Source organism: Malus sylvestris, chromosome 1, assembly GCF_916048215.2.
Source record: "Malus sylvestris chromosome 1, drMalSylv7.2, whole genome shotgun sequence".
NCBI lineage: Eukaryota > Viridiplantae > Streptophyta > Magnoliopsida > Rosales > Rosaceae > Malus > Malus sylvestris.
The window spans coordinates 25,808,258-25,823,177 of NC_062260.1; the positions used below are offsets into that span (position 1 = coordinate 25,808,258).

General features: G+C 36.2%; 2 protein-coding genes across 2 annotated transcripts; one reads left to right on the plus strand and one right to left on the minus strand.

Annotated features, from left to right (window-relative positions):
* Nucleotides 1-1,173: 1,173 nt before the first annotated feature.
* On the plus strand, nt 1,174-2,886 carry LOC126592956 (protein LPA2-like). Its single transcript, XM_050259148.1, has 2 exons — nt 1,174-1,631; nt 2,602-2,886. The coding sequence occupies exons 1-2, from the start codon at nt 1,208-1,210 to the stop codon at nt 2,745-2,747; spliced, it is 570 nt and encodes a 189-aa protein (XP_050115105.1). The 5' UTR covers nt 1,174-1,207; the 3' UTR covers nt 2,748-2,886.
* Nucleotides 2,887-9,789: 6,903 nt separating this feature from the next.
* On the minus strand, nt 9,790-11,118 carry LOC126627992 (protein EXORDIUM-like 3). Its single transcript, XM_050297578.1, has one exon. The coding sequence runs from the start codon at nt 11,031-11,033 to the stop codon at nt 9,984-9,986; it is 1,050 nt and encodes a 349-aa protein (XP_050153535.1). The 5' UTR covers nt 11,034-11,118; the 3' UTR covers nt 9,790-9,983.
* Between the last annotated feature and the right edge of the window lie 3,802 nt (nt 11,119-14,920).

A 14,920-nucleotide genomic window follows, 5' to 3' on the forward strand; every position in this document is an offset into this window, starting at 1 on the left:
ATATAATATTAAGGGCTGGTTTGGTATTGATGTTCTTTGAAAAAAAGCTGCTATGAGAATAATCAGCAGAGTGTTTGGTAAACTTTTTTGTAAAAGTGCTTTTGAAAAAAAAAAACAGTTTGATAGTTGGTCTTTTCATTAAAGGAGCACTGTAACTCCGTGTGCTTTGAAAAAAAACCAGTTTTCCAAAGCTACAAATAGCAGCTTCAGCTTTTTCCTTTGATTTCAGCTTATTCTAATAAGCCCTTTTTTTTCAGTTTACCAAACATCTAAAACCCTCACAGCTTTTTTTCATGGATGCTTTTTTTTTAAGCACCTCACTCCCAAATCACCCCTAAGTTACGTAAGGTGATTTATACATGGTATATAAACAGTGGTAAAGTCAGAATTTTAGTCTAACAAGGGTTCAAAAGTTTCGACCTAAAACGTTCTCCTAATCTTATAAAAATTATTCTACTATGTGGTGAGCAATCAACTATCGTCGCTTGGGTCTGGTATGGTGTTGTCCTCATTTGTCCTCTTCCTTAAACTTAAACCTCGAGCCTTTCTGACTTCCTTCCTTCCTCTCTCCCTCCATTGATCCCCAAACCAGGGTCCTCCTTAAAGCTCACAAGCAACGGATTACCTTAACTCCATAGGAGTCATCAATCTCAAATCGAATCCAATAAAAAAAGTAAAGTAAAAACGTTGAATTAGAGTCCTAAGCAGACGAAAAATCTTGAAAATCGTAATGTGAAAAAAATATTGAGAGTTTCAACGAAAAATCCGTAGTACTTTTCATTTTAACGAAAAAACCATATTTTTACACTAAAAAATCAAACCTAATACTATTCACTTTACCTTTTGTTTTATCTTTATCGTTAAAACTCAAAATTTTCAAGTTTTTTTTTCATGGGGTGTGATATCCATACACCCTATTTTACTTCTTACACACCTTTTTAATTTTCTACAGTCGGATCGAATGAATTGAAGAAGATTAAAGGACAGAAATTATCAAGGAGTGTGTGAGAAATAAAATAGAGTGTGTGGATAACACACCCATTTTTTCATTAGTTTTCTAAAAATATTAGAATGGGCTTGAGACCATCGATGTCGTGCACTAAAACCTAATTGTTTGTTGGTCAAGAGTGAACGACGCGTCGTTTGCTTTGATAGCCAAAACACACAAAAAGGTAAGCAAATTTTCTTCTAAAGAACTAAACTGACAATGGCGTTAATTCAGTGTCCCTCATCATCTCTCACCACCAAGCCCTATCATCATCACCTTCCTCACACTCCTCCGCTGCTTCACTTTTCAACCAGAACCCACTTCACAGTGAAGTCCCAGACCCCATCGGAGCCGTCCAAACCCGCCGCAGATGCCACCCAGGTCCCACCCAAGAAACCCACCTCAGCCGGGACAGGCTTCGGCCCGCCTCCTCCTTCTTCGGCCAAGCCGAATTCCGCCGCTGAGAAGAAGAAAGGGAGGGCGGCGGTGATTCGGAGGTCGCCGGTGGAAAAGCCCCTGCTTTATTCTGAAGAAGATGAGGCTAAGGCCAAGGAGATGGGAACAAATGAGAGCGCTTTTGTTCTTGCTTGGTTGGGGCTCGGCGGCGTCATCCTAGCCCAAGGCCTTCTTCTCGCGGCTTCGGGTAACCTTTCCGTTCATTGTGATTGAATTGATGTGAATCATGTGAAAATTTTGTTGGTATTTTGCAAAGATTGGATTTTTTGTTAGCATTTGGGTGAAATTTTAGGAGTCAGTAAGTTTGAATCGTTTAAATGGTGGAATTGTTTGGTTTGATAGATTTTGAATTGTGATTTCCGTTATCTAGGATTGACTTGCTAGATTTATAAGCTTTGGTTTTGAGGATCTTATTAAATGTGACTCTGAATTCGACCTTGCGGTTTTTGAGTCCTCCAACATGCTGGCCAGTTTGGACTCAATACTCATTGTTTAGAATCCAATTTAGTATCTTGAGTCATTTTCGGCCGTTCTCTTGGTATAATCTGTATAGCCACCCCTTGTTTGGTCCCAATTAATCCTGTCCCTTCTTCATGTCCACTGTTAAGTGGTAAGACGTATCAGCAGTCGATGCTGCATAAATTGTTTAGGTTTAAGAAAGTTTGTCCAAACGAGCGGCTGAAGTTTAAAATTGGAGTTGAATAATATTTCACTCTTACTGATCATCCTATGACTTAATTGGAAAAACCAACAAGTTATTGAGAATATCATCTATCGGAAAGAGTTTGCACAGAAGGCCATTTTGATCCTCTTTGTCGAAGCTCAGCGCCAACTATAAACTATCAGTCACATAAGATATGGACCAGAACGGGCATAGCATGACAAATGACAAAACTTCTGGCTTCCAAACTTCACAATTTGAGAATTCAACAACCTCATAAACACATTCCTTTTGGAGCATAACCCCCTGATTAAAGGAGTATTATTGCATCCGTTCTTCACGTATCTGGAAAAGCAGTACATTGTCCATTATGATTGATTACTTGAACTTTAGCAAAAGACTAGATAATAAAATCTTGGAAGTTATTTCTGTAATTGACTCGATAAGGCCTTTATGTTTTCTTCACGTTGTGAATAATTTGTTAACTTCATTTCAGGCTTCCTGCCAGAAGAGTGGGACAAGTTCTTTGTGAAGTATTTATATCCATCTTTTACACCAACAGTCGGCTTGTTTGTTGCTGGAAGTGTTGTGTATGGAGTGGTGAAGTATCTGCAGAATGAGGAACTTAAAGGTCAGAAATGATATTTACTTTGTATACATAGAAACTTTCAGTTAAAACATTTCAGTAGCTTTTAAGGCTGTACTTGTAGTGCTTTCATTGTTTATAGGACGATGAATCAGCTGAAAAAAAATCACAAACAGCTTCCATTTGTTCCTTAAATCATTTCTGTGCACCATCCCTTGATAGGCCATGCTTTTTTTAAAAGTCATGTGGCATAAGATCGGTATCAGGCAGATCATTGGATCACATGGGTTCTAGACCCTACCGTGGAGAACCCTCATGAGCAAATGGCCTCTTCAGTAACTGGACTGTCCAGCTCAAGAGAGAAGCTGTCCACAATCGTATGTCACAGACCAGTTTGACCCTGTGCTCTGGCCTTCCTATCATCCTCACGGTGCCTTTTACTTATATATCCAATACCATAGTAGTGCACTCATCGGTCATTGTTATAATTAGAAAGGAGCAGATGATCTCATGCAACTTTTAGTTTTGCGTCCTACTATCCTTAGTTGTTAATGGTACTATAGCACGTTTATGATGGCTAAATTACTCGTTTATGTTTTGCTTCAAACTTTTTCTTCCTATACTCCCTCCTCTTCTTCCGTATTGCAGTGTTCCAGCCATTCACCTATCTCTTTCCCATATCGAGGAGAACCCTCATGAAATAATCTGCGCACAATCATATCTTACACACCAGTTTGGCCCTGTGCTCTTGGCCTTCCTACCATCTTGCCGTGCCTTTTACTTATATTGCTTATACCATTATTGTGCACCCTTCAGTCATTGTTAGAATTAGTAAAAGGTCGACTATCTCGGTAAAATTTCAGTCTTTGATCTTGTCATCCTCATGAAAGGATTACTTGTTTGTGTCGTGCTTTTAATTTTTAGTTTCTACGCTTCCTCCCCTGCTTCCATATTGCAGTGTTGTAGCCATTCCACTTATCTTTTACCCTCATCTTAGATTCATTAAGTTGTTTGTAATACCTGGAAAGCACTTTTCCCACCAGTCAATTGTACTTAAGTGAAGAAAAAACTTCTTTATTCTCTTATTGCATCCCCGTCTTTTGGTTCGATAGCGATAAGATAGCGAACTGGATAGCGTATGTTTATGTAAATGATTTGGAAAGCGACGTACTCTCTACATCGCAGCCTTGCACAAAAGCTATTGAGAATGAAAGACCTCTTTTGAACTGTCTGAATTTATTTCACGTTTGCTTATATGATTGCTTGGTATAATCACTTGAGAAGGACCTCCGATCGTTGTTAACTGTTAAGTACCTTTTTTCTTCATTATTTGACTCGTGTGTAATCCACTTGAACTTTTCATGTTAAGGTTTAAAACCTTGCTATCAGGGTTCACATGTGGTCTCTCGATCTCTCACGTCAAATGACTTAGTGATGATGACGTGATGAGAGAGATAAATAGAGTGGGTGATGAACCCAGGATAGCCAAGTTTTCCTAATCTCTGGGCGTGATTGCCCCCAAAGAGCCCACAATTTAGTTCCAAAATCACTTATAGCCTTAATTAATCGAATATTTAGGGTCTATATGAATATGTTTTTTGGGTGTCATTGTCTAGCCTTAGTGAGCCGTTTATACTACAGTAACCCTGTTCTCCTGCAAGTATTCAATGATTTTGCAGACGGTAAAAATCCTACCACTCCATCCTCACACTTAATCAAATTTATGTGAGAATTAGATGACACTGAGCTTTGAGGTTCCCCTCTTCAAATTATTCTTCATTAAATTCTAATCAATTTGGACAATTCAATCCTCTCCTCCTCTGGTTGGCTCCCCTTATAATAACTAAAGAGAACCCAATTTACAAAATCTGACTCATCTACCTCGACTTGTTCATGAATTGATATTCTAAACTACTACAACCAATCAGAACAGAGATTCTAACCGGATGTAAGGAGACAAGTACAATGACACGTCTAACTAACTTACTTAACTCACGTATCTGAAACCATAAGATGAGAATACTGATGAAGGATAACAAAACAAAACAAAAGCATACAAAATACAAAAGGGGCACATATTTTACAACCAAAAACACTTCAACCAACGTCAAAGATCATGTTTCAGGCGTCGCTGCCTCTTTAAAATCAATCATGTTTCAAATCTTGATTAAACTACTCAAAGTGTTAATCATCCTATAATATTCTTCTATTTTCTGGTCAAATTTTTTAATTTGCAAGTGGATGTAAATAAGAGTGAGAGCCAGCTGGCGTTCCCCTTTATATCTAAATGCATAATTTTGACAGAGGCAGATTGTCTGCCCTCCTATTTGGGTGCCTTTTCCATCCCTTCTATTTGTACGGTCACGGTTAAGTCACGTCAATATTTTATATTCTTATTATTTTTTGTTTTATTATCTCTATAAAAAAATTAATATAAAATGTTGACGTGGCTTAACTGTGACCGCACAAATAGAAAGAGATGGAAAAGGCATCCAAACAGGAGGGCAGACAATCTACCTCCAATTTTGACTGCTAAAACTTGGAAATGGTCTTTTCCACTTTTGATGGGGTAACCCTAATTGGCCAAACCATTTGAACCGTACAACCAAATGCTTGCACATGAAAGTCATTGTATATGTACGTATAGTATACTAGTATGTGTTTGTTTTTACCTACAGTAAAATCTCGAATACGTGTAATTATTCACAAACTACGCATGATGTAGTAAATTTGGATAATTTTGCCTTCATAAAGTTCAAACCTAAAACGTCTGAATACATTGCATGTTTCATGGTAACGTTTTCCTATTCCATTACTTATATGGTTTATCATTGTTAGAATGTTAAGATTGGTTGCGCATGAGCGAATGACTAATTTTTTACTATTGATGCATGTGAGTCTTACTATTATAGGAGACTCACATGCATATGTAATTAGAAATCAACAACTCACACCTCGGAAATTAAACGTAGTAGCCTTCTTATAATATGAATGCATCTCAAAATACATTCAACACCAAGAATCAAGATAGTTATATCCTAGACTAATCACATAACACAACATAAAAAAATTATATTGTCACAACATATTTGACGACACATGATAAATTTAAAATATAACATTACCTTATCGATCTAGTTACATGTAATTTTTTCTGGAGGTTAACTGCACAACAGCTGGTCCCCAATTCTTAGAAGTTTTAAACAATAAACACAAATCGATTGGAGCTCCCTCCCCTGTCAAACTGGAGATCTTGGTGGACAAGTTAAGATTGTGGAAACACAAGACAGTATGTGGCCACTGATATCGTGCTTTTCGGCAGCAGCAGCTTTGGCCGATGGATCATGGATTGGTTCGTTCGAGTACGCAACAAGATGTGCCCCTCTTTTTATAAAGTAAAGACTTTCAAAAAGCATGCAATATTAAATTTTTTAAAAACAAAAAGCAGTCGTACATCTTAAGCCCCGGGGCTCAAATCCCTATAAAGTTAACCTAATAAAAACTTAGGGGAGTATAAGAAAAAAAAGTGGTAAAAGGTAGAACCCCAAAGGGGCATACGCGAAATTTCCGAAATACAGAATTGAACATCAAATATTATCATATAATTGAAGGAAAAAAATATTCAAATGTTTTTTCAATTGTATTAATATGTGATGTTCTGTTTTCTTTTCTGAGCACATTAAAAAATCTTTCGAGACAAAGATATAATGAGGCAAAAGTTTGTTGGAATGGAACAGTTGTGTGAGAATGACATGCATGCATGCTGTAAACATGCGCGCAAAAACATTATGAGTGCAACCGAATTTTCATTTCGTTCCCAAAATTATGAATCTGAGTCTCGTGGTGGATGGCAATGAAATCGATCTTTACCGAATCAAGTGATACATTCGAGTTGGAGATTTTATTGTATGTTTTGTAGGGAGTCCTTTAAATTTGATATCTAATAGGTGCATCGCACGAGCGTTTTGATTATTTGTTTGTTAGTATGAGATCAGGTAGAAATCCTTTTAAGGTTATACTTTAATTGATTTAACAATTGGATACTTGGAGTTACCTATAGAATTCTTTCCACTATACCCTACCTAGCACCGCATAGGCCTAGTTTAGGCGCTAGACGGTTAGTCACCGTCCTGATTAATCTTTAGATATTTGAAAATTAGGAACGTGCACCTAGACCTACTTAGGCATCTGCCTCACCAGCCTAGGCATCTGCCTTACCACCTAGGTCGCTACTTTTACTTAGACAAAAAATCTATAATTTTCATTTTGCATTTCATTTTTTCAATAAAAATGTTAGAGACTTGAATACTTGGATAAACATTCATTATATGCTTATTTCTCATGTTTTCAATATATCTTAATATTTTATGTTATTTTATTTTACAATTTATGTGTACAATTATGTGTTTTTAACTATAAATAGGCACATGCTTATACAATAATAAATTTACTTAAATCCGCCTAATCCACCTAGCGTCTAAATGGGACCCTGCCTAGCCGTTTAAACGCTAAGCTCCAATTGCCCGACTAGCGCATATCGTCTTTAAGAACATTAAATTTTTCACAGTACGGAATTTCATATGTTTCCCTTTATTGGTTTATTTGAGTAACTGTAAGGGGTGTGATATTCACGCACCCCATTTTACTTCTCACACACCTTTTAAATTTTCGGCATTTGGATCAGATGAATTGAAGAAGATCAACGGACATAAATTATCAAGAAGTGTGTGAGAAGTAAAATAGGGTGTGTAGATAGCACATCCCTAACTATAAATATAAATAAATCAAACCGGTTTATTTGAGTAACTAAATATAAATAAATCAAGAAGTAGGGTCTATTATCTTGTCTTTACTTGGTGACATCACCAAAGCTAGGGTAACAGATGGAAAAAGTTCGATGAGTAGATTAAAAAAAGTGCACTTAACCTATGTGTAATGATCAAAGTCGAATTAAAGAAAATGCAGATCGAAACAATAATTCGAAATTAAAAAGTGGACCACAACCAAAGCAAAACACACACAATCGAGTACAAAAATTATTTACTATCGTTGAAGTGCTTGCTTTACGTGACGTCCTGAAGTCTGCAAAAATAAAAGATTATGTTTGTGTTGAATGTGACTTCAAGATTATTATTGATTTTATTTTGGATAAGTGCATGACGTATTGCGAGTAGAAGGCTATTATTAAGGGCATCAGATTACTTGTACAATCTTTTTCTTCTATATTTCGGATTCATTTCTCTCCGGAAGCGAATTTTCTTATTGGTCATTGCTAGCATTGGACACTCTATTCATGATACTTTTATTTGAAATAGATCTTTACCCACTATTGCTATTTGCTAGAAATGTTTTTCTCTTCAATTGTACTAGAACGGTTGTACTCGAAGTTTCTCTTTCTAGATAAATTTTTTTGCCACAAAAAAAAAAAACATATTAACTAGATGGTTTTCAATCGAAAATATTTTTGTTCACCACTCTAAAGCAAGGGTGATGTTCACCGCCCCCATTAAATACCATTGGATAATATGATTTAATCTATCTATTACATAAATTTTGAAACTTAAATTAATCAATTTAGGAAGACCAGAATACGAAGACGAGTGGAAATAATTAATACGATTAAATTTTGTTAATGCAAGAAATTAATACTCCCCTTGTTGCAAGAGCAGCAGGCAGAGGTCGGACCAAAGTTTACCAAACGTAATAATCGCGAGTAATGAGCACTAAATACGTCGAGCGAGTACACAAATGCCGTACTACTACTCCTTTATTCCTCACCAAACAATACATTTTGGACTTTCACAACGCACCAGTAATCATCAATGGCTTACAACTTGGTATCGAATTTATGTCTTCGTATTCGTGTGATACAAATATAAGATTTTCTCCGATTAAATAGTCGAATGCCACTAAACTAGTTGGTCACTGTGATACTGGATAATACTTTGCCAATGAAACCCTTAGCTTGACCCAGAGGCGGCGCTGAGGGAGAGCGAAAGGTGCAATCGCACAGGGCCTCCAAATTTGAAAGGCCCCCAAAAAATTTTGGTATCTTGTATTTATATGTAATAATGTTATATATTAAAAAAATACTTTTATTAGCACTTTAAAATCTTATAGTGCACTTTTATAAGTATAAATTTTTTTTCTTTCTAAATATAAAAATTTGAAATGCACAATGAGATATTAAGAGTGTTAATAACAACACCTTAAAAAATGATTTTCTTTTCAATTTTATTAATTATATAATAATGCTATATATTCAAGTAAAACTCTAAAGTTAGAGTTTTTGAAGTTTTTTCTTTCTTTATTTGGTTGCTTAAGATTGAACTGTTTTTTATTATTTAGTGAAAACTATGTTTATAACTCTTTTTACTTATTTAATGACACTTGTTTACTTACAATCAATGAGTCATAAAGGTTGTTTTGATTTAAGTTATTATTTTCTAGTACCAATATATTGTCATACTTAAAAAAAAAATATCTTAAAAAGGGACCCTTTTATAAATTTCGCACAGGGCCCCCGAAATCTCAGAGACGGCCCTGGCTTGACCAAACCGTTTATGGGATCTTAAGATCAACTCGTTGATGTACTTACTAAGGCTGTGTCTAATAGTATTATCCGGTATTCATGGGATACTGGATAATACCTTATCCCTTTATCCAATGAGAAGTAATATTACAACACATGCTATCTTCTTTGGAAGACACTCAAAGAGAAGAGTACATGTGTCGGGTTTTGGGTTTGTATTTGAAGGATTTTATAGTCCGCTTCGAGATATTTTATACATTAGAGTGCAGTAGAGTTTTGAACACAAATACTGTCTTAAATTAAGAACTCGTTTGAAAGTACTTTTAAAATGATTAAAAACATTTTTGGTAAAAAAACACTAAAATGATTAAAAACACTTTTGGTAAAAAAACACTTGAAATGTTTTTGAAACTTAAAAACATTTTATCTGAAAACGATTTCTATCCTTTTAGAAGCACTTATAAACAAACTCAATCCAATCGGTCTTTTCACTTTTGCAATCATATCTAATTACTCTAACACACGAATAAGACGCGAAGTGCAGCTATTTGTATACAAAACCAGTGTACCAAAAATATATAATATATCATTATTACAATAATTAACAAACTTAACTACCTTAACAAATCATGCACCAACAGCCCAGACCCAAAGACCCAAACCCACCAAAACACCCAACAAAAACAACCCATGCAAACAACAAAAGGTAAAAAAGGGAATCTAACAGTAAAAACCCGAAGGTTTTACTGACCCGAAAATTTTACTGATCGAGTGCATTAGGTCCGGTACAGTAATTTAAAATGTGGCTCCAAACCCACTGAACCAAGAACTTCCGTCGGATCCCATTCATATTATACGTGGCACCATCGTGATCGTCCATCAGCTGACCCGTGTACGACCCGCCCCCTCCCGTACCGTAGATTCCCTCGCAGAGATCAGCAATCTCGACCGGAAAACTCGGGTCCTGACCCGCGTACCAGGCGTTCACTAACGGGTTACTCGCCAGCTCAGCAATCTCGTGCGCGATAACGCTTATCATCCCTTCAACTCCCACGTCACCGTTAGGTGACTTTAGCGGCTTTAACCCCGGGATATAATCGGGTACGGCGAACGGGTAGGCGCACGTACCTGGACACAATTTGGCCGAGTTTCCAATCCACGCGTACGGCAGCGTGTATCCGACGAGGGAGGGGAAAGTAAAGTAGTGGAATCCACAGACCTGTTTGCAGAAATCCTGGACGTACACGTCATCAGATGTGAGCAGGAGGTAGAGCCCACTCTGTGGATTGACGGGTAACGGCCTCGTTTTAGCCGTTACGGCGCTTTTGATCACGGACTGTATGGAGAGGCGCGTCAGGGTTTTACCGTGAGAGTAAAACCGGTCGTTTTTCCCGGCGCCGAGCTGGACCGTGCGCGAGATGTTCGCGCCGGTCTGGTCGGTGTAAAGCTGTACGGTCCTCCACCAACCGGCGACGGAGGGGCGCTTGGAGCCGGCGGCAGAGATGGAGTTGATGAACTCGCGGATGATCTTCTTCTGGCGCGGCTGCCACGTGCCGTACCATATTGTGTGGACGGTTATGTTGGCGGTTAGTACAGGGCCCATGTGGTAGCGCAACTTGACGAAATCGGAGGAGCCTTCGAATTTTTTGTTGTCTCCGAAGCGGAGGTCGGAGGTGTTGTGTTTGAGGTGGGGCCAGGGGCGCCATGCAATGGCTGGGTTGGCGGAGAGGAAGAAGGTGAGTACCGTGAGGAGAAGGAGCACCGGAGCCGGTGGCTGAGAAAGCCAGCCGGTACGGCGGTGCTGGGGCATTTTTTGAATTTTACTGGAAGTGGGTGGAGTGAGAGTGTGAAGTGAGAAGAAGTCACAAGTGCCTGGTTTTGTCGCTGTGAGGGCCTGAGGGATATATATATATATGTATGTATAAGAATAATTCAATTATATTAATAATATTAATTAATTTGTTTTTTTATTTTTCGAAAGGGAAGAAAAGAAAATTGTTGGTAGAGGAGGAGGAGGAGAGGGGCATTGTTTGCGGGTAACGGAGGGAATTAGATCCGTTCTGGATCTTAATGTTCGGAACTTAAGGATCAAAGTATTTGGGTTGTTGATTGGTGTGAAAAAAAATCAAAACCGTTAATTTTATGTAATAAATTAGTAAAATAAGTTAATGAAGACCATTAAATTGAATTTATACCGTCCAGATGAATTGAACTCTAATCTCCAGACATTAAGATCGGGAAGGGATCCAATTCCGTAATGGAGGACAGATGGATTCTTAAAGCCAAGACTTGGAGGGACGGTGGTGGGGCCCGGGTAAGTCAGACGTGGCACAGGGGAATCACCATGATTATGTCGTCATCTGATTAGATTTGATCTCCGCCCTTCATGCGTTCGTTCGTGGGTTTTATTTGCAAAGCGAGGGAAAATAACTCTAAACAACTAAACTAAAATCGAGTTTCCTTCATCTTCATAATATTTGAAGGTCCTCGACTGATAAAATATTTCGAGTAGGACTCACGTGATATTATCAGAAAATTCATGTTTTATATTGTACGTGATAATTGAAAAATTAAATAGATGTAAAATAAACATATAAATTAACGCGTAATTCTACAAATCGACAAACATACTATATGTTTTAGAGTCGCAATTCACAAACGTTGAATTTCAAGATTCCAAAAAGCGATCCAACGACCCACTAGGTTTTAACATTCTTTGACCCTATAACTTAGGGTTTTTAATCTATTTTGAACATAGTTTATTACATGTAAGATTAGGGTTTTTAACCTAGTAGATTAGTAGCAGCGGAGTAAAAATCTTGGAGGTAGTTGCGTACGTGGTACCAAATGGATGCTAAGACAGTCGATATCACAAGTTATCCGAGCTGGTTCGTTGTCCTATGCTCAGGCACTCACAGCCTTATCTCATTCCCTTCCCCACTCTTCTGTCCTACATCTTCCCACAATTTAAAACCTTCAAAAGAATAATTATATGTGCAGTTCACGTAATCAACAAGTTTTAGAAACCATGCAAATTGCTCATTTTTAATTAGTTTGAATATTGGTCGGATTGTCTTGGTAGATGGAGTTTTTTTTTTAAACACAGCGTCTTGAATTCAAACTCTCTCATCTCCTCTCTTCTTAGTCTAACTTCGAACAGTAACTGTAATTAAAAAGGATATTCATCTTGAAACTTTGACAAAAAGACCTTCAAATTCGTAGGAAAATTAGAATTATATATATATATATATATGGTGACGGTGAGGAGAGCCATCAAATATCAAAGCTGGGTGGTCCTCCCTCTCTCTCTCTCTCTCTCTCGCTCTCTGCTTTCTATCTCTATCTGTGTCGTCGTCGTATGTAATGATGGATGTTGGTAATGTGAGATGAATTACGAGATAGATAACGCAACAGAGTCTGAATTAGGTTTGTTCTGAGCAAATAGTTGCAGTGTTTGCTAGTTGCTGCTGCTCTCTTTCAAGTGTCAAAAGGCTCTCATCACGCGGGCTAAGGCCCATACTGTTCGAACCAGCCGAAGGTGCATACTTCTGTAAATTTTGATCGATACCCCTGTAATTATCGATGTCCCTTTCAACACAGCAACCTAGCTATATATGGAAACTCGGAGTTTGACTGTTAGAAATTTTACGAACGTGATTTAATATCCTAATGAAAAGGATGCTGAGTTTGCATTATATGTTCTGAGTTAGGAACTTCCTAAATTTTTGTAACAATTTGAACCCTCACCCTCCGCTTTATAATAATATAGAACTTGAAAAAAAATAGATAGTTTAGTTGCGGTCTCTGATCTCTAACTATTATAGACTCAAATTTTATGCATTTTAGGTTTTAGATTGAAGTCCCTCTCCACATAAATGACATAATAATAAAAGAGATGTAATAATATCAATAAATAATCAAAAGTTATTTTTCTTTCATTTACACCACCAATTTAATTATTGAAATTTGCTTATGGGTTTCCACAACAAAAAAATTTCTTATGGGTGCATTTTAGAATTTTTTTTTATTTTTATAATGTGAGTACATTTATGTAACAAAAATTGGGTACATTTTACATATAAAAAATTGGTACGTTTATATAAAAATGTGGGTACATTGCACATACAAAAAATTGGTACATTTTATACAAAAAAAAAAGTGCACATTTTATATAAAAAACAAGAGGTACATTTTATATAAGAAAACAATGGATATATCTTAGATTAAAAAAATAAATAGATTTTACATAAAAGTAATGTTACTTACAAAACAAAAAAATTGGTACATTTTGCATGTAACAAAGTGATACATTTTTAAATAAAAATGGGTACGTTATAAATAAATTACGGGTACAAATAAAAGGTTAAAAAATCATGATTACAAATAAAAGTTTAAAAAATATGAGCACAAAAAGAAATTAATATATGGATACAAATTGAAACTGAAAAGAAAATTGGTATAATTTAAAAAAAGGTTACAAATTAAAAATGGGTACAAACTAAAAATAGAAATATATGATACAAAGTTTAGCCATAAATATAAATATGCCAAATGTAAAGTTTCTAACACTAAATGAATATATTTAGAAATACAATTTAATTGAAAAGAAATTTTCTTGACATGTAAATATTTTATTATTGAAATAATTAATGAGATTAATAAAACCTAAGGATCTTGATTAAAAATTGAAAAGGAATAAAGTCTTAATCAATGGAGTAGAAAAAATAAGGATGAGAACCTAATTTCTCAAAAAAAAAAATCTATTAGAAATTTTATGACTACTCAAATATATATTCTACGAGTCAAGACTTCACAAAGGTAGATGTCAAAGTTAGAACAAAAAAGGCCTTCGAGATAAGCAGTCTAGTGGATCAACCTTGATACCGTCTCTAACTTATAATCAATTTTAGCAAGTGTAGAATTTAATCATCAAAATCCTTGATTTTATTAGTACAAGAAATAATTTATTTAGTTAATTAGGTAACTCTATCATATGAAGTTGGAACTTATTTATTTGGAGCTACACTCTCATGACCGGTTAGGACCACGAGGGAGAAAGAACCATCAAAGATCAAACACTGACCATGTTCCTTTACAAAATATGTACTCAAACCACTAGGGCTTTTGCCAAAGGGCAATCCTTTCGATTGGACTTTTCCTTCAAAGTACGACAATACCCTTTCTTAGCCGACTAAACACACCACTAAATTCGGTAGTCTTTGGACCCCTTTGATTCTCTTCTTTTAGTAGTATGATATTTGAAAGGTGAAAACAATTCAACTTATGGTTTTATCCTAAAATTCATTAGTAATGGATGCTTTATTTATGATTATGGGAAATTTCAAAATTTCTCAATATTCTGACATGAGACTTTTCTTCACGTCTTCATACTTTCTTTACATGTGGTAAAATTTAAAGTCTAACATATAGACAATTTAACTAGCTAGCATGACGAATGTGTGAACCAAAATGCTTCATAGATGAACTTACTCTAGTACTATAAAAAGAAGGTTGAGATTCTGTCTCAAACCAATTAGTAATAAAGGCAAAGAGCAACTCAACTTCTTTTGCGAAATTTCTTGCTTTCCGATGTGGGATACCTTTTCATGTCATCACATTAGGTACAATAATACACACTCTGTATCACATTAGGTACAATAATACACACTCCTTTCCTTACAACTTTGAAAATTTCTA

Bases quoted from the DNA above. Each gene is read 5' to 3' on its own strand.
- LOC126592956 (XM_050259148.1), top strand. From the start codon at position 1,208: ATGGCGTTAATTCAGTGTCCCTCATCATCTCTCACCACCAAGCCCTAT. The intron at 1,632-2,601 runs GTAACCTTTCCG...ACTTCATTTCAG, and splicing joins CCTTCTTCTCGCGGCTTCGG to GCTTCCTGCCAGAAGAGTGG.
- LOC126627992 (XM_050297578.1), bottom strand. From the start codon at position 11,033: ATGCCCCAGCACCGCCGTACCGGCTGGCTTTCTCAGCCACCGGCTCCG.